This window comes from Cucumis melo, chromosome 6, assembly GCF_025177605.1.
Source record: "Cucumis melo cultivar AY chromosome 6, USDA_Cmelo_AY_1.0, whole genome shotgun sequence".
NCBI classification, from domain to species: Eukaryota; Viridiplantae; Streptophyta; class Magnoliopsida; order Cucurbitales; family Cucurbitaceae; genus Cucumis; species Cucumis melo.
In genome coordinates, this window is record NC_066862.1 from 6,267,682 (window position 1) to 6,286,668 (window position 18,987).

The following is an 18,987-nucleotide window of genomic DNA, read 5'->3' on the forward strand; positions in this document are numbered from 1 at the left end:
TTTCTTTGTATTTGTCATATATAATGAATTGTGTATAGAGATATACAAAGGTAAATATTTTTTGTGTTTTCCATTGTGAACATGTCAGATTTTTTTTCTTTTTCAAAATTGTTTTATAATGTAAATATTTACCGTTTTATTATATATATATATATATTTTAAAAAAAAACCCTTTTAATTATATATTTTTGTTGTTATAATATAAACCAACATAAGTATAACTCTAACATACTTTCTATTGATAAATAGGTTAAAGATTAAAAATCCTCTCCACTTAGGATTGAGTTTTGAAAAAAGTATAATGTAATAATCATAAAAATATACTTAACGAATGGTTTTGAATACATATTTGTTTAGAAAATATGAATTGGCATAAAAATTTTATTTATGTTTTCATCTTAGACTTCAATTGTGTTGTCGCATACAAAGTTTGTTCTCTCGACCGGAGGTAAATTAAAAAAAAAAAAGAAAATAGAAAAGAATAAAAGAGTACTAATGGGCTCACTCTTACCCTTAGCCCACAATTTTGAAAGGAGTTACAGCAGCCCGAATTCCCGTCGGAGACCATTAGCTCAGTCATCGAAACCATGTCCGTTCGCCATTGCCACCTCCAACTTCCGGCTTAAGCTTCATTCCTATTTCTTCTTCCTCTTCTCCATCGAACTCGCAACAATCTCCAAATCAATTTATGCTGGTTTCGCAGGCCCAATTTTCTCTGAGTAATTTTTCAAGTTTCTCGTTTCGTACTCCTTGGATCGCGAGCATATCTTCATGGACATTCTCTTTGCTCAGATCCAAGCCGACCTTCGTTCCAACGATGCTCTTCGTCAATCCGGCGCTCTCCTCCAGGCCCTACAGCAATCCGCCGCCGGCCGGGACATCTCGGTTATTGCCAAGTCCGCCGTTGAGGAGATCGTAGCCTCCCCTGCTTCTGCTGTTTGTAAGAAACTTGCGTTTGACCTTATTCGTTCTACGCGTCTCACTGCTGATCTTTGGGACATTGTGTGCACTGGCATTCGCACTGATTTTGATTTTCCTGACCCCGATGTCACCGCTGCCGGGGTCTCAATTCTCGCTGCGATCCCTTCTTACCGCCTTGCCAAGCTGATTACTGACTCGCATAAAGAAATTTCTGCTTGTTTTGATTCCTCTAGTGATAATTTGAGGTTCTCTATCACTGAAACTTTGGGGTGTATTCTTGCTAGGGATGATCTTGTTACGCTATGTGAGAATAATGTTAGTCTGCTTGATAAGGTCTCGAATTGGTGGTCGCGTATTGGGAAAAACATGCTGGATAAGTCGGATGCTGTTTCGAAGGTTGCCTTTGAGTCAGTCGGAAGGCTGTTCCAGGAATTTGATTCGAAGAGAATGAGTAGATTGGCAGGCGATAAGTTGGTGGACAGTGAAAATTCACTTGCTATTAGGTCCAAATGGATTTCATCAATGGCGGACTTTGTTTGGAAGAAGCGAAATGCCTTAATGGCTAGGTCTTTGATTTTGCCCGTGGAGAGCTTTAGGGCCACTGTGTTTCCAATTGTGTATGCAGTAAAGGCTGTAGCTTCTGGGGCAGCCGAAGTCATCAGTAAGCTCTCGAAATCTTCTACTGGCAATGGGGCCATTACAGATTCAAGTGCGGAGAGGTTAGTGGGAGTCTCAGATGTAGTTACGCATTTAGCGCCATTTTTAGCTTCATCGTTGGAACCGGCATTGATTTTTGAAGTAGGGATTAATATGTTGTACTTGGCTGATGTTCCTGGTGGGAAGCCTGAATGGGCTTCACAGTCGATCATAGCAATTCTTACACTTTGGGATAGGCAAGAATTTTCTTCTGCTAGAGAGAGTATTGTTCGGGCCGTTGTTACCAATCTTCACCTCCTTGATCTGCATATGCAGGTATTTATATTCATATTCATCTCTTCTATTTTTTGTTAGGCTACATGTTTGTTTATCTGCATTTTGTGGTGTATTAGATAATATCTTTACAAGATCTAATATCGACCTTCAGAGTGCGCTTGTACCCTGACAATATGATATCTTGTTGTTAGTAGGTTTCATTGTTTAAGAGACTACTTCTGATGGTGAGAAACTTGAGGGCGGAGTCAGATCGTATGCACGCGTTAGCATGTATTTGCCGTACGGCTCTCTGTGTCGACCTTTTTGCCAAGGAAAGTGTTCGTAGAGGTCAAAAGCCTCTTGCAGGAACTGATATTGCTTCTTTATTTGAAGATGCTAGAATTAGAGATGATCTTAATTCTGTTACTAGTAAAGGTTTGTTCAGGGAGGAATTAGTTGCTTCATTGGTAGAAAGTTGCTTTCAGTTATCTTTACCTTTGCCTGAACAGAAGAACTCTGGGATGGAGAGCAGAGTTATTGGGGCCTTGGCGTATGGAACTGGTTATGGAGCACTAAACTGGACAGAGCCCGCACTGGAGGTGGTTGAAGTCTGTAGGCCCTGTGTCAAGTGGGATTGTGATGGCCGCACTTATGCAATTGATTGTTACTTGAAGTTGCTAGTTAGGCTGTGCCATATATATGATACTAGAGGAGGAGTAAAAAGAGTCAAAGATGGGGCATCTCAAGATCAAATTTTGAATGAGACAAGGCTGCAAAACTTGCAACGTGAAATTGTGAAATATTTACGCGAGGTATTTCAGCTAGTTATATCTCACTTTTCTACTTTGTAAATTATATTGATCTTGCTTTTAATGGTTCCTTATCATCAATTTAATGTTGTGGCAGGTAAACACCCCAAGAATAAGTGCCCGTCTTCTTTGGGCTATATCAGAGCATATTAACCTTGAAGGTTTGGACCCCCTTCTAGCTGACGACCCTGATGATCCATTAAACATCATCATCACAAATATCCACAAGGTCCTATTCAACGTAGATTCAGCAGCAGAGACAACAAATAGACTTCAAGATGTTCAGGCAGTGCTTTTGTGTGCTCAGCGATTAGGATCGCGTCATCCTAGGGCTGGCCAGTTATTGACTAAAGAACTTGAAGAATTTCGAAGTAATGGCTTGGCAGATTCAGTCAACAAACACCAATGCCGTTTAATACTTCAGAGAATTAAGTATGCTTCAAACAATTCAGAAAGCAGGTTAGTATATATTATTTTAGTGAAATGTCTGTTTTCTATAAATTTAGAAAAGGGAAAAAATGACGATAGCATTTAGAGACACTCTCTTTTCTCTCTATTCTTGAAATATTGAATTGGGATTTTCCCTTCTTTCTGATGGGCGATAAAGCAGTGTTCTTGTTTGTGGTCTGGCTGTCTCTAAATCAAAGGAGGAGGGTCTAAGTTTTTACTTTCTTATGAAAAACAAAAATTCTCTTGCCCCCTATGTACTTTAGTACCTCATATCTATTATAAAATAGAAAAACTTTCTTCCAAAAATATACATCAAATATTTCCTATTGAGTTTTCTCTGATTATTAGGTCTTTGGCTAGGTTGTTGGAAGTGATTCTGGGTGTACTTTATGAAAAGTTGGAGTTTCTTATTTTGAGGGAGTTTACATTTTTAATGGGGGATTTTTTGTTTCATAATTTTTATATTTCTATCATTTAGAGGCTTCTTGGCGTGGCCCTTCCTAGGTGAGTTGGGGTACTCGCAGAGTCACAAACATCTTTATTTTATGCCTGGTCTTTGTCTTTGTGTAAAATTGATTATCTGTTTGCTTCAAAATGCTGGTCAATGATTAGGATCTCCCTTTTATTTTTGTTCCAGTTATACTATCATTTGTCTCTTACTATTTAATAAATAATTGAGTGAAAATTTTATATAATGAAATCGATTATGATCATTTACAGATGGGCTGGGGTTAGTGAAGCCAGAGGAGATTACCCATTTAGCCATCACAAACTAACTGTGCAGTTCTACGAAGCAGCAGCAGCTCAGGACAGAAAATTGGAAGGTTTAGTTCACAAGGCTATTTTAGAGCTTTGGAGGCCAGAACCTAGTGAATTAACTCTTTTGCTGACAAAAGGAATTGATTCTACTCTTCTCAAGGTTCCTCCAACTGCAACTACTTTGACTGGCAGTAGTGATCCTTGCTATGTGGAAGCATATCATTTGGCAAACTCGAGTGATGGAAGGATTACTCTACATTTGAAGGTTAAAAATGTTTCTCTTCTCGTTACTGCAGTTTACTGGATAGAAATTATTAATTTGGCTTCCTTTGATTTTTTCTAAAGGAAATATTATGTTAATAATCCATGATATATCGGGACAATGTCTATACCCTTAATAAACATGGTTGCAATAGTAGAGAAGCAAAACTTAGTATCATTGGGTCGAACCGACTTTCAATCTGGCCTACAAACACTGTACAGATCGACAGACATTATAAGAAGCAACCCAAATTGTTGGCAATAAAAAAGGACAAGCACTAGAACACTGCATGGAGCTATACCTTATAGAAGCAGAATCACGCTCAAAACCTTACGATGCAGATATCTCCTATAATATTTCAATGAGTACTTTGGCCAAGACTTCATACTAGGTACTGAGACTAATTGCCGGCAATCCTTCCCCATCAATACTCCTTGAGACAGGAGTTTCCATGCCCATAGCAGATTTGAAAAATCAGATTGAAAAGTGTTATATAAAGACTGGCTTGGCTTAGCTTGAAGAAACTTGAAAGCACGAATCCCAAGGAAGAGCTGTATATATAGACTGGCTTGGCAGTAGAAAATCAAAGCCCATGAAAGCCTAGAAAGAGCTATATCTGAAGAAACTCAATTAAAATATCCCCAATTTCTACCATCAAGAATAAAGGAATATCTGAAAAATGTTTTCATGTTTCACCTCCTTTTGCTTTTTGTTAGATATTTCGTTGGTTCTTTTCTAGGTGTGAATGTATTGAGTTTATTGACGTATTGCAGGTTCTAAATTTAACCGAACTTGAATTGAATCGGGTGGATATTCGAGTTGGGTTGTCTGGAGCATTGTATTTCATGGATGGTTCTCCTCAAGCAGTGAGACAGCTGCGTAGTCTCGTGTCACAGGTACCCATTTGTAATAAATCATTTTATCTTTTGCTCATTTTATTTTTTCTTGTTCTTTTTTTTTAGTGGTTAATGTGAACTTTCAGTTACGTGACAGAAAAAGTATGTGAACTATTGATGTTCATATTTCTTGTTAAATTACTTCTAGCTTTGATTGTTTAAAACCCTCTTTACGCGTGAATAAGAATATATAGTTTGAGTGGAATTATCTAGTTTTTTAGCGAAACTATTAGAATCACCTATGAAATTTTAATCAAGGGTGAGAATGCTTGAGTCAGCTACAGAATAGCAGCCTAGCATTAAACGTTTGAAGTTAATAGATGCGGCACTAGAGAAAGAGAGTAAGCTCTAATACGTTGCAGTAGCATCTTTTATTCTCCATACTAAACTACTAGTTCAAATATTAGGCCTACGTTGAAACAAAATTTTTAGCTTGTTCTTGGAGGATGCTACGAAATGTTTTAAATACTTTATTTGTCATGGCATAACAACTTATTTTGCTTACGGGATTAAGTGTTATTAACTTCTCTCCTGATATTACAAAAAACTTGCTCACTTGCCCTCTCTTGCCTTGTTTCACAAGGAAAAACAATCTCAATTCTCACCACTCTACACTTGCCCCCTTTTCCAGGATCCAGTTCTGTGCAGTGTAACAGTCGGTGTCTCACATTTTGAGAGATGTGCCCTTTGGGTTCAAGTCTTATACTACCCCTTCTACGGAAGTGGTGGGGCTGGAGATTACGAAGGTGATTACACAGAAGAAGATTCTCATATTATCAGACAAAAGAGAAGCTTAAGGCCAGAGCTAGGGGAACCTGTGATTCTGAGGTGTTTTCCTTACAAAATTCCGCTGACTGATCTTCTCTCGCCACATAGAATATCTCCTGTTGAGTTTTTCCGCCTATGGCCCAGCTTACCTGCAATTGTAGAATATACTGGCACTTATACCTATGAGGGGACTGGCTTCAAGGCTACTGCTGCACAGCAATATGGAGCATCTCCTTTTTTAAGTGGATTGAAATCTTTGCCCAGCAAGCCTTTCCACAGTGTTTGCTCGTATATTATTCGAACTTTGGCTGGTTTTCAGGTTTGGTTCTATGCAATTCTCTTTAATTGGGTTGCTTTTGTGCCATGGCTTTCTTTTATTTTCTCAATGAAAGTTGTTGTCTTCATCAAATATATATATGCTTCAACATGCTAAGCTTCCTAAAAAAGGGGAACGATATCTTTTCAATTTGTTATTTTTCTTTTCCTGCGTTGGTGATGGTCTCCATGTCTTGAAATATGGACGTTAGTTTTTTAAAACGTTGGTTGCAAGTCTTAATCGATGATTTTTGGGAAGAGTTCTTTGGGCTAACTTTTCTAGAAGATAGGAATGGTAGTTATGGCTATCACTTATCTGTGGTGGTCTGTGGCCTAAAAGAATTTGACGGGGAAGTCCCAATAAAAAAGAGCCTACAGAAATATTACTTTTTCTAGTACAACTGCTGGGTGGGGGATTGAACCTCCGACCTCTTAGTACGGAGGTTATGACAATATCATTGAGTCAAGCTTAGTTTGACACCTACAAAAACGTTACATAGTCTGTTTAGAATAGTCGACCAATATTGTGATTGGTTTGATGGACAAGAATAAAATCAGGGAATTGTGTAGAACGAGGAATTCAGGGAATAAGGTGGGATGCATGGAGATTGCAATTTTCTATCATCCCAACCCAAGACATGCTCAGTTGCCGTTTCTACTCTTAGTGGCCTTGCTTCTTATTAGAGTTGTTAGTGCTGTTTGCGAACTACAGATAGTTAATATTAGTTTAAATCCCCCTTCCTCAAAGCCTCTAAGAACATAATTTTCTCCTTCCTTTTCTGTACATTTTGAGCATCCTCGTTTAATTCGATTCCTGGTGTTCCTTGGTTTTAGTTGTCAACTTTGAATTAACTTGTTTAACTTTAAAGCATTTTTTTGTTCCTTTGTGCTGGCTGAATTTATAATGCTTGAAAAGGTACCAGAAGATTGAGATGAATATAAATGTTATACTCGGGAAGCTGAAGCTAATTCGTCCAAATGCTTACACTAACCTAATAAATAGAGTAGCCATGGAACCATTACTGACCTGTTCCTATTTGATTGCTTGTAGCTTTGTTTGGCTGCAAAAACATGGTATGGGGGATTCGTGGGGATGATGATATTTGGAGCCAGTGAAGTAAGCAGAAACGTGGATCTGGGTGATGAGACAACAACCATGCTATGCAAATTCGTTGTTCGAGCATCTGATGCATCAATTACAAAGGAAATTGAAGCTGATCCTCAAGGTTGGTTAGATGACATAACTGACGGAGGCGTTGAGTACATGCCCGAAGAGGAAGTCAAGGTAGCTGCTGCAGAAAGGCTGAAGATATCAATGGAACGGATAGCTTTGCTCAAAGCAGCCCAACCTCCACCAAAGACCCCAAAATCAGACGACGAAGAAGAAGAAGAAGAAGAAGTTGAAGGCATCAAAGGAGAAAGAAAGAAGAAAGAAGGTCAGGAAAACGGTAAAGGACCATCAACGTTGTCAAAATTAACTGCAGAAGAAGTTGAACATCTTGCTCTTCAAGCTGCAGTCCTTCAGGAATGGCACATGTTATGTAAAGATAGAGCAAACAACGCTAATTAAGTTACCTCTTTTTTTTTTTTTGTTTCTTATTTCCATAGTGAGAAAAGGTTTGGATATGTAGATTCTCTGCCTTGTGGTATAATGTTGATTAGCCAAAATTTGTGTAATTTTGACTGCGAGTGTTCTCTCATTTGCCATCCCTCTCTTCCCTCACCACCCACGGAAGGACTTACTGTGTATTTGTATCATGTATTTGTTAGCTCTGATATTGTTCATTTTTTTAGAGGTTATCAATGTGTTTTTGATATGTATTTAATGGATTTTTAAATCCTTTGATAAAGACTCCATTTTCTTACTAAAGAAAAGAAAGGACAGAGAAAAGTGTATGATAATTGCAGTTATAGTATATTGTTATTGAGCTTTTCGACAGGTTTCAATTGTGTCCTTCATGTTACAAAAGTTTAGTGTCTACCTCCATCTTTAAATTGTGTTCAAAGTAATGTTGGTTTTGTTTTTGGTTAAGAAAGAAGGAAAATGCTGTGTGTGTGGTGAGCAGATGGGACTATATGGTCTCAATGATGCAATTTTGGTATAAGATTAAGTTATATTTGATTGTTTCATAAATCTCATTCTTTTTTTACACAATCGTGAGGTGGTATCTAATCTTCCAGATTAATATGATTGTATAAATTATAGGCTTTTAGAGGTAAAAATGGACATTTTACCTTAAATTTCAAGTTTAACCAAAAAAGATTGATTTGCGGAGTTCCATTGACACAATATGGCACTAGTAACCTCGATATACTCATGTTGAGTTCCTTTATATCAAAGAAAGATACTTTGTCTATTTTTTATTTTTGGGATTGGATAGTTATGAAATATGAATAATCATCCTGATTCAGAGACCAACTAATCAATGCTTATCCATAATATCAAAGCAAAAGAACAAAAAATTAGTTCACGTCTCTACCGTATAAGAAGCCATGGCATTCGCCATTTTGTATTAATGTTCAATCCAATTTCAATTCTCAGAGTTCTTCGTTGATCCCACCGGTGCTTCAACAATCATGCCTCAATTTCGTTTTACACTTTCCAAATTCAAATCTCCTAAGAAATCACTTTCTACTTCATCTTCATCTTCTTCCATTTATTACCTACGCTCCAATGCCTCAACTTCTCCACCTCAATTCTCATCTTTCATCTCCAAATTTACTCAAAGACAGCCTAATGTGGCAAATCCTTCAAAATTTCCATCTGGGTATTTCTCACATTGTCATCAGCATCGATATTCCAGCTTCTCCGGGTGCCATGGTGAATTTAACCCCGTTTTTACTAATGGGAATCGGCTGAAATACTATAGTTTAAGAGGTTACAAAAGAGGAAAAGTTTGGAGTTGCTTGAATATGGTCAGGAGATTTAGTAGTGAGGCGGAACGAGAGTCTATAGAATATGATGTTGTCATCATTGGAGCCGGACCTGCTGGGTTATCTGCGGCGATTCGGTTGAAGCAAATGTGTCAAGAAAAGGGTGTTGATTTATCGGTTTGTGTGGTGGAGAAAGGCGCTGAAGTTGGTAAGCTGCTTGTTCATATTCAGATGGACCATTGTATATGTGAAGTGTGTGCAATTGTGTTTTAATTTGCGGTTTCTTGGATAATTTGGTGGTGTTTGTGTAACTGTTGATTTGTTCTCTGTCTCTGTTTGTGGACTTACATAGTATGTCAAATTGCCTCGTAATCTGAATTTTAGTGCCCTTCTGTTGCATGCTTGGGTTGAAATTTGAAATTTGAAATAATTTGAGACCTTTGGTCTCGTCAGGTTGTAAATGACAGCCAAGCCATTCTAGGCTCTCCAACAGTGGTGGGGGAAAGTTCTGGGTTCCATTTTAATTTGCATTTTAAAGGTATTTTTAGAACTTAGCAATGTATGCTTTATCTTCATGGACTGTAGAGAATGAGCAGTTGAGTAGGAGAAGATTTAGGGAACATTTGAAGGACAGTTGCACAGCTCAGGTATGCTTTTGAATGGATTGTTGATGTAACGATGCAGTACTTCAAAGGGGATTCATGTCATGAACGTGATGCTCCTCATCGTTATTGAAATGAGAAGTTTAATTGGATGTTATTAACTATGATTTATTTTTGTTTTATTCCCATGGGAAGCAGCACTGGATTTTCTTGGGGAAATATTGTCTATCCTATGCCGTCATGGAGATTTATATTTCTCAATTTTTATGAAATCCTTTCGATGTATTGAACCTTCTAACTCTTCTATTGATTCTCAACAGGCGCTCACATCCTCTCTGGAAATGTTTTTGAACCCCGAGCATTGGACGAACTAATCCCCACATGGAAAGAGGATGAGGTTTATTTTACTCAGTTTTTCTCTCTTTTATAGCAATTCAGTTAAACCGAAGATAGAGGAAATCAAATCCATGGTCCCAAGAGTTCTTCTGCCTTTGAAAACCCAAATACTCTGTCCGCAAACCTTAAAATTGAAGGTCTAAGTAGGAAGAACCAGCTTTAAAAACACAAATAAAAAGAGGAAAAAACTCCTTGAAAGCAATCAATTAAGGGTCTATTTGGATTGACCTAAGAAAAAAATGCTTTTTAAAAAACTCATTTGATAAAGCTAGAGAAAATATCAATTTAAACCCTAAACTTTGTCGGTAATAGCTCCTTGAATGGTTTTCTGAATATTAAACATTATTGGAATGGCCTTTTGTAATCTCGACTCCACAAGGTGTTGTGGGCTTGAGTTTTTGTATGGTCTTTTTGTACTTCCGTTTGCTTCTAATGAAAGCTAGTTTGTTATTTATTTCCGCATGTTTCTAAATGACTAACTAAAATGACTACTCTTGCATCTCTGAGATTTAAGAAACTCTTTGCTTTAGGAATTTTCAACTAGTAAATGTTATAAACTTGGTTTTATTTGATTTTCTAATTTCTATCTGGAATTAACAGATGATCTTTATTTACCATAACAAAATTTCTGGTGATGATTTCTTTTTTATTCAAGAATTAATCTTTGCTGCCAATTATTTGCAGGCACCAATCAATGTACCTGTGACTTCTGATAAATTTTGGTTTCTAACAAAAAATCGTGCCTTTTCACTTCCTTGTCCCTTTAACAATGAAGGAAACTATGTGATAAGGTATTCACTAATCATGTTATGAATTGAGTCTTAGTCTTAGTGACCATGTATGAGTTTATACGATGTACCTTATACTGTGTATGACATAGAATAGTTCCTTGGAATAGTTAAACTGCATGCAGATTAGTTTGCACACTTCTATATTGAGAATAATTTCCATATATTTAGTAGATTGAATGTATATCAGTGAATGTAAAAACTCTTTGTTCACTCTTATGAATGAAGAAAAGAAGAAAAAAAAAAAAACTTAAGATTCTTTGCATCTTTATGTGGTTTCCCATAAGCTGACTACACCAATTTAGTCAAAGAGAAAGGAAAGGGTGTTTTGTATTAAGCCCTCCTCCATAAACTTATCCATCAGTCGGGTAATCTACCTTTCCAGATAGCTAATCATATCCTTAAAGGAAGTGGTACCCTCCTGTGGCAAAGAATCAGAGCTTCTTTATTACAACTGGCAATTCTTTTTCACTCGTTATTCTTTCATGAATCACAGATATTCTTATTGTATACTTAAGCTTCCTTACAGGTCTTGGAGTATTGTTAAGATTTGACATTACATTTCACGTGCCATATTTGATTTTATAATTTTTAAAGTATCAGAAATTTATATCTGCCCATGGGATATAACATTTCGTATTCTTATTTGATTTTGGGGAGGGAGGTTTTTGTATTTTTATTAAACTTTTCTTTTGTATTTTCTTCACCCCTCTCAACCCAAGTGGTCTACTTTGTGCGGCTTTCTTTTCTATTAAAAAAACTAAGAGATGTACACTAACTAGGAGAAAAACCCCCCACTTGCCAAAATCCATTAGATTATTCATGTGGATGCTTCCTTGTTTTTGTAGTTTAAGTCAGTTAGTTCGTTGGTTGGGAATGAAAGCGGAAGAGCTGGGGGTAGAAATATATCCAGGCTTTGCTGCTAGTGAGGTATTCATTCAAGTCCTTTCTCATCCACGCTTATGAGGTTTTGTATGATGGTATCTTAAGATTACATGGTGAATTTTTCAGGTGTTATATGATACAACTGACACTGTTATTGGCATTAGAACTAATGACATGGGAGTAGCAAAAGATGGCTCAAAGAAGGATAATTATCAACTTGGTGTAGAACTGAGAGGTTATATCTCACTTTTTTCATTTCTTTGTTTCAATGCTAACCTTAAACTAATATGTGTCTTTTATCTTCTATATAGGGCGCATAACGCTTCTGGCTGAGGGATGTCGAGGATCAATATCAGAGGTATCATGAATAATATGCTTCTGCTTTAGTTGTGTGTGATCGTACTTTCATTCTTTTACCATCTAATGCAATCTGCACTTTTTGTCTTTTTGTATGATGAAACAGAAATTAATAAAAAAATACAGTTTGAGGAAGAAGGTAAATGCTCAGCATCAGACATATGCTTTGGGGATTAAAGAGGTGAGTACTTTATTAAGCAACTTCTTATTTCCTAGTTCCTACTGTTAAAGAGATACCCTGAATGTCAGTCTCTTTCCCATTAGAGAATTGATCTGTTAATGTTTCAGACTTTTAATTTCACGACAACAACTATGGTGCCCTATATTTATTTGAGTAGTGTTAAAGGCTAGATTTGGTAAGGTGAAATGGAACATTCTTATGAAAGATACAAGATTTTTGTTACCTGGCCTGGATATGTAGTTGAGATTACTTGGACAGTTTCTGACCTTGCTCTGTTTAATGCCTTTAACGATGTCTGTGAAACATCCTGCCATTGAGATAATCTTGGATTTGCTACTTTTCATGTAAAAGAAAACAAAAACAAAAAGGTATTTTAGCATTGCAACCAAGGGGCAGAAAGTTTGGGGCTTGGCTCATCAGTTAGTTTAATGTTTAACATATAATTCTCAGGCCCGGGCTCTACCATTGTTGGGTTGTTCTCTAGCTTTATATTACTTCCAAGAGAGATTTCTGGGAATCAAAAAGAGGAAAAAGGAACTCCTTATTTCTTCTTTAACGGGTTTTGATTGGCTACTCAAAAGATAAATTAAAAACTTTTACTTTGTCACACTCCACATATAAATGATTTTTTTCTGTTTGAATAAGGAAAAGAAGAAAAAGAACAAATAGAAAAAAGTTAAGAGATGATTAATTATTGTTAAGTTCACACCCTTCACCCCCAGGTGCTACGTCTAATTCTGCAGATTTGGATTTTATGATATTGGAGTTCCACATAATTTCACGTATCTGTACATACTTCCAAATCAATGTTTACGACTAGATGATTGATTATACACACTCAGGTGTGGGAAATAGACGAGGGCAAACATGATCCAGGAGCTGTGCTGCATACTTTGGGTTGGCCCTTGGACCGTAAGACGTATGGAGGCTCGTTTTTGTACCACATGAAGGATAGACAGGTAAAACATGTTTTCTTTTTCAAAAAAAAAAAAAAATTGTAATGCATTGTCTTGTCCGTAATAAGATATTTTTTTAATGTTAAATCACTCAATAAGATATATTTCCAATTGGCAGGATTAACTGTAACACACCCTTAGGTGGTGGGAACCTTATAAGCTCTTTTTATTTCATTTATCAATAAAATATGTTTCTCTCTCTCTCTCTCTCTCTCTCTCTTTAGTGGAAAAATGAAATCTGTTTCTTATATATATGTGTAAGGTGTGTATATATATAAAACCACTTTAAAAGTTTACGTTGATAGGTTACAGTAAATTTAATTATTCCATTACTTTAGCATTCTTCCTCCCTTGTGAATTTGATTTGTTGAAGGCCGAGCATGTGAAATATTAATTGGAAGAGAGAGACATTCCAGAGTTTCAAACATAGAACTTTATGGCAAAGCACCATGTTGAATTACAAATCAATCTAAAAACTTAAATTGATGGGTTATAGTATATTTTCTTTGTGTGCTTTGATTTCAAAAGTTTTTAGTAACTATTCTATAGCTGTTATTTTGCGTTGTTGGAGTCCCTTTTTATAGAGGGTGCTCCTTCCTTTTTTGGGCTTGTTTTTTGTATGTCCTTGTACTCTCACTTTTCTTTTCTCAATAAAAGTAGTTATTCTCATAAAAAAAATCAAAACTTTTAACATACATTTCCTTTTTAGTGTTAGAAGAAACTATAAACCTAGACACAAAAATGAGAAAAGATTATATGGACAGTCGTTATTTCTTTAGTTAATAAGATTGCAGTTGCAATCCATTGTTATTTGTTTATTTATTAATACAGGTATATATTAGAGCCGAAACAAAGAGTTATGGAACTATTCCAGTCCAAGTCCTAAAAAAGTTTATATATATTGCGATTATAAAAGAACTTCTTGTAAAAGACACCCCTATGAGACGTCAGATACTAACATAATCACAAAGAGTAAAAATGTTTTTTAATATTTTTATGGCCAAAGAATACTGTTTTTTGTTTCTATCTCACTGATGTCTATGTTTGTTTCTTTACCCTTTTATTTATGTGTATCTGTATCTGGAAACATACCAACTTTGTTTATTGGCATGTATTTCCCTGATAGTTTTTTTGATTTCAAAGCCATTTATATGCACATGACTTTGTGAGCAATAAGCTATTGGTGTCTTTTATTTCTAACTCAACCTTCCCTTGATTTTACAGATTTCAATCGGCCTTGTAGTTGCTTTAAATTATCAGAATCCTTTCTTGAATCCTTATGAAGAATTTCAGGTATAATATTTTTATTGTATTATTTGCGCAACACTCACCTTCCAAGCATCCCCCCCTTTTGAGCCCTTTAAAAAATCTTGTTTCGCTTGGCATGATTTTTACTTCTGTTAGAAATTAAAGCACCATCCTGCCATCAAAGATCTTCTAAAAGGGGGGACAGTTGTGCAATATGGGGCTCGAACATTAAATGAAGGCGGTCTTCAGGTGTGTCAACCTTTATACTACTGAGAATTTTCAAAAGTCTGTCATCGGAACTGCATTGAAAGGCTTTGTGAATTAGGCAAATTAAAAATCAAAATCAACATGCAATATTATATATATTTTGAGTACATGCAAACTACGTTGTTTATTTTATTGTTTACATATTTAATATCATATTGGTTAGTTAAGGTTAATGGAGAGAAGAATGCTTATCCATAAACAGGTTGTTATTGTGTTATCAATAAATTTAAATGCTTAGTTACAAGTAATTGCAGGCGTCTCAGTTGTGATTCTTGAGACGTGATCTGCTAGGGTAGGATCTATCAACTTTTATTTTCAGTAACCGTCATATACTATCAAATAGGAATATGATGCCAGTTAAATTTCAGTCTGTTCCATATCCAGTTTTCCCGGGAGGAGCAATTATTGGATGTTCAGCTGGCTTTTTAAATGTACCCAAGATTAAGGGAACACATACTGCAATGAAGTCAGGTACTTTTCAAAATTCTCTAATTTGCAACTTATATTTGATAAAATCTGAAACTCTTTAACAATAGGTCATTTTATATCACTTCTGAGGAAGCGTTCTTCTCTGTTTTTGTTGAATGCATTTCTTTCTTTAACGAAGTTCAAGATATCTCCTAGACTAGAACTCTTGTTTCCTCCTGAATATTAGCTCTTCTCTTAACTTCTTGAATTCCAGTCTTAAAAACAGCTTAATTAAGTAATAAGCCATCAAAAACTGATATCTTATGCCTTCTAGCGTCCTCCCTCCTCAAGTAGCTCAAACTGGTTGTTTGCCTTGTGATTCTCGTTTTTAAACACAGCAATTTTTTTTATGTTTTCTGGTGTGAGTTCCTGGCAACATTATCTTTGATTAATATAGCATTTTTTTACCAAATAGAGACTTTGCTTAACGTGTTGATGTATATTTAGTTCTTTTAAAAGTAAAAATCACTCTCTTTCTTCTGGTTTTTCTATTGACTACTGTCAAGTTTAGTGATAATACCTATGTCTTGAAGGCAAAGGCTTTTATGCTCAAATTCTCTGTTAGGTATTTCCTCCTCATGATTGGTGATTACTCATCATATAGCCAAACTTTTTCCTAGAAGCATGTCAGATATTTAGATTTATTGTTTATTGTTTCACTTCTTGTTTAGCATAGTTAGGCCAAGAACTAGTCTTTTGACATAAAAAATCTCTCTAATCAAGATTACTTTGGCAAACTTTCCATTGAAGTTGCAGTGTAATCTTCTTTTCTTATCCGTTATCCATATGGCTGGACTTTGTGTAGCTCGTGTGTTCTTTCTAAATCAGACTCAACTAAACTCTGTTTGCTTTAAATTGAATGATGTAATATCTACCTGAACTCAGCCATCTGTCTCCACCCCCTTGATGAATTGTTTTCTGTGAATACAGAAATATCTGTACAATTACTACATTAATTTAGTCTCGTGAATTACTTGCTTTTAATGACAATACCCCGTTCTTCAAAGTGTCAATTATGTATAAATGGATTTAATATTCAAATGCCTATGTTCTGACAGGAATGCTGGCAGCTGAGGCTGCATTTGCCACGCTTCATGGAGCCTCAAATATGGATGTGTATTGGGACAGTTTGCAAAGTAGTTGGATATGGGAAGAACTTTATCGAGCTCGGAACTATAGACCAGTAAGCATCTGTTTTCTTGTCTTCACATCTTTATTTTTTTAGAGCATATTTATAATTATATTTAGTTCCATACCTGTTTTTATATATTTAAGAAGTTTAAGAGGTAAAAATAGACAGAGAGTAATGTTGTAATTCCATCTTCTGTCTCCTGATATACTATTGTTGCAGGCATTTGAGCATGGTCTTATCTCTGGCTTGACAATAAGTGCCCTGGAGCAGTATGTATTCGTCCTCACCTTCAGCTGTTTACGATCACTTAATATTGTTATTTTTTATGTGTGAAGACTATTCAAATCTCTTATATCCTTAGTTCAGTGATTATTTCATTGCATTTTCTTTTCTGCCGGCAGCTACGTGCTTAAAGGAAGGTCCCCTCTCACACTAAAGCATGGGAAACCTGACCACGAAGCTACAAACGTGAGTTTCTTATTTCAAAACCTTGCTTCTTATTTCTTAGTCATAAAGAAACATTTGTTTTTGAGCGCTCAAATTTGTCCTTTTCTTGGCTTTCTTCATTCTGACATTAATCAAAAGAGCCTGCCTTTCTTTTCTTTTTTTTTTTTTTCCTTTTTTTTTCTTTTTTGTGGTGGGGGTGTAGATCTATCAACTGCAAATAGTTCCAATTAAATTCTGGCCGTTGAACATGAAATGTACTGGTCTCCACGCAATAATAATGATCAAATTGTGTTTTGTTTTGAATTTTGGATTTTTGTTGTCATTTATGCAGGTTGCAAGTTTACATACTCCAATTAATTATCCAAAGCCTGATAATATTTTGTCATTTGATGTGCCAACCTCACTACACAGGTTTTATACCATACATCTTCCTTTTTTTTTTTTCTGTTAAATGATCGAGGACATATAGGTAGATTATGCAAGGCATTTGTTCGGTTTTCACTGATTGTATCTTGTGTGTGGTATAACGCCTCAGCTGATCAAGATAAATTGCAGTGGTCTTACATGTTAATGTGCCAGTAAGGCACAAAGTTTCGTTTGCAATGATATTTGTTAATGACCTGATAATATGTTCTGTGGACAGCAAGTGGCATTTTTCTCTTTTTCTGATATTTATTTCTTTTCCAACTATCGATGAATGTTTGAAAATTTGTATATATATATGTTAATCATTTTTGTTCATATAGGAGCAACACAAATCATGAACATGATCAGCCAGCTCACCTTCGCTTAAGGGACGCCAGGATTCCCGAGGAAGTAAATTTGAAAGAATATGCTGCACCAGAGTCAAGATATTGTCCTGCCCGCGTATACGAGTAATACATATATGCACTAAAGTTTGTTGCATCTACTTGGTAACTTTCATCTGATCATTTCTAATTCTGTTCATTCATGAGTGGAACCGTAGGTATATACCTGATGAAAACGACCAGATGAAGCTGCAGATTAATGCTCAAAATTGTCTTCATTGCAAGGTAATGTTTTTGTGTTTGTGTGTTTTGGGGGCAAGGGAAGAGCTGTAGGAGTAGGGGAACTGAAGGCAGTATTAAATTGGAAAAAATCATCGAAAGGTCTCAGTTTAGTAAGTGGGGATGACCTAGAACAGTAAGGTGGAGTTGGTTCCCAATTTTCATTTTGAGTCACCGGTTTCAGGTCTCAATTTTCATCCAAAAGTCATTATGGGTTTCGACTCCAAGAATAGTTTAGAAACGTTTATGGAAAGATTAGGATATCATTGTAACTTCCATAAGAATAGAGATTATTCTACCTTTTCGTGGTACAAAAGAATGTTGCAGCTGAACTGGTAATCAATGACACTTTTCTTGCAGGCTTGTGATATTAAAGATCCAAAACAAAACATAGAGTGGAGCGTTCCGGAAGGAGGTGGCGGTCCAGGCTACTCCGTCATGTAAATATGTAATATAGAATGATGTGGGATTCTTTGAGGATACATGAAATCCTGCTTTGAACTCTTCTGCTCAAAGGGAAAAGGCTTCATCTTTTACCAATAAAGCAAACCGTTGATTCATTGTTAACATCTTTAGTTTAATTAGCCTACATATTTCACATCTTTTATCAATAAAGCCCAAGTTTCTTTTGAGTTTTCCACTTTACGGCCATTTTTTGGCAATAATAAAGATTTGATTGGATCATAAAGAAAATTGTAATGAAATATCATCGATTTTCTTAATTACTCAATTAAAATATGCAAATGAAGTTTTTTATATATAGAAAAATAGGTTAAAATCTATTTACAAGGTTGCTAATGGAAGCTATTAATATCTATTCTTTATTGTCTAAATGGATGCTTTTCATTATTGGTATCTATTAGTGTTAAAGGTTTATATAAGTCTATCACTAATAAATATAAATAAAAGTTTATTAATGATAAAAATTGATGAGACAAAATTGTCCTTTTTTTTTTGTTTGCTTTAGTGAAAATTCTTATACGTAAAATAAAATGTTATTTATTTTAATTCTTATAGAATCAGGACTTATTCAAAATTTTGTATTTGAAAAAAAACTCTTATTTATTTTGTATTTGAAAAAAAACTCTTCATTAAATAAGAATTTTTAACAATAAAATTGTAGTTGTCTTAAATTTCACTCATTCAACTCAAGTTTCAACTTGCAATATACGGTCTTGATATATATAAATATCTTTAATAAAAAAGTTAACAAATTTATGTAATAACAAAATAAGTTGACTTATTTTCAAATGTATAACAAATATA

The 18,987-nt window shown here is 35.5% G+C and overlaps 2 protein-coding genes across 2 annotated transcripts; both read left to right on the forward strand.

The window, feature by feature from the left end:
• Positions 1–498: 498 nt before the first annotated feature.
• Positions 499–7,942, forward strand: LOC103483962 (protein TPLATE). Its single transcript, XM_008440841.3, has 7 exons — positions 499–1,893; positions 2,049–2,645; positions 2,740–3,101; positions 3,813–4,116; positions 4,887–5,009; positions 5,641–6,096; positions 7,144–7,942. The coding sequence occupies exons 1-7, from the start codon at positions 772–774 to the stop codon at positions 7,660–7,662; spliced, it is 3,483 nt and encodes a 1,160-aa protein (XP_008439063.2). The 5' UTR covers positions 499–771; the 3' UTR covers positions 7,663–7,942.
• Positions 7,943–8,531: 589 nt separating this feature from the next.
• On the forward strand, positions 8,532–18,353 carry LOC103483963 (electron transfer flavoprotein-ubiquinone oxidoreductase, mitochondrial). Its single transcript, XM_008440842.3, has 18 exons — positions 8,532–9,174; positions 9,889–9,965; positions 10,649–10,755; positions 11,601–11,682; positions 11,764–11,872; positions 11,949–11,995; positions 12,101–12,175; positions 13,018–13,134; positions 14,356–14,424; positions 14,536–14,628; positions 15,015–15,117; positions 16,173–16,297; positions 16,466–16,515; positions 16,648–16,714; positions 17,025–17,104; positions 17,440–17,568; positions 17,661–17,727; positions 18,082–18,353. Exons 1-18 carry the CDS (start codon positions 8,670–8,672, stop codon positions 18,163–18,165), a joined length of 1,986 nt encoding a protein of 661 aa, XP_008439064.2. The 5' UTR covers positions 8,532–8,669; the 3' UTR covers positions 18,166–18,353.
• Positions 18,354–18,987: the final 634 nt, after the last annotated feature.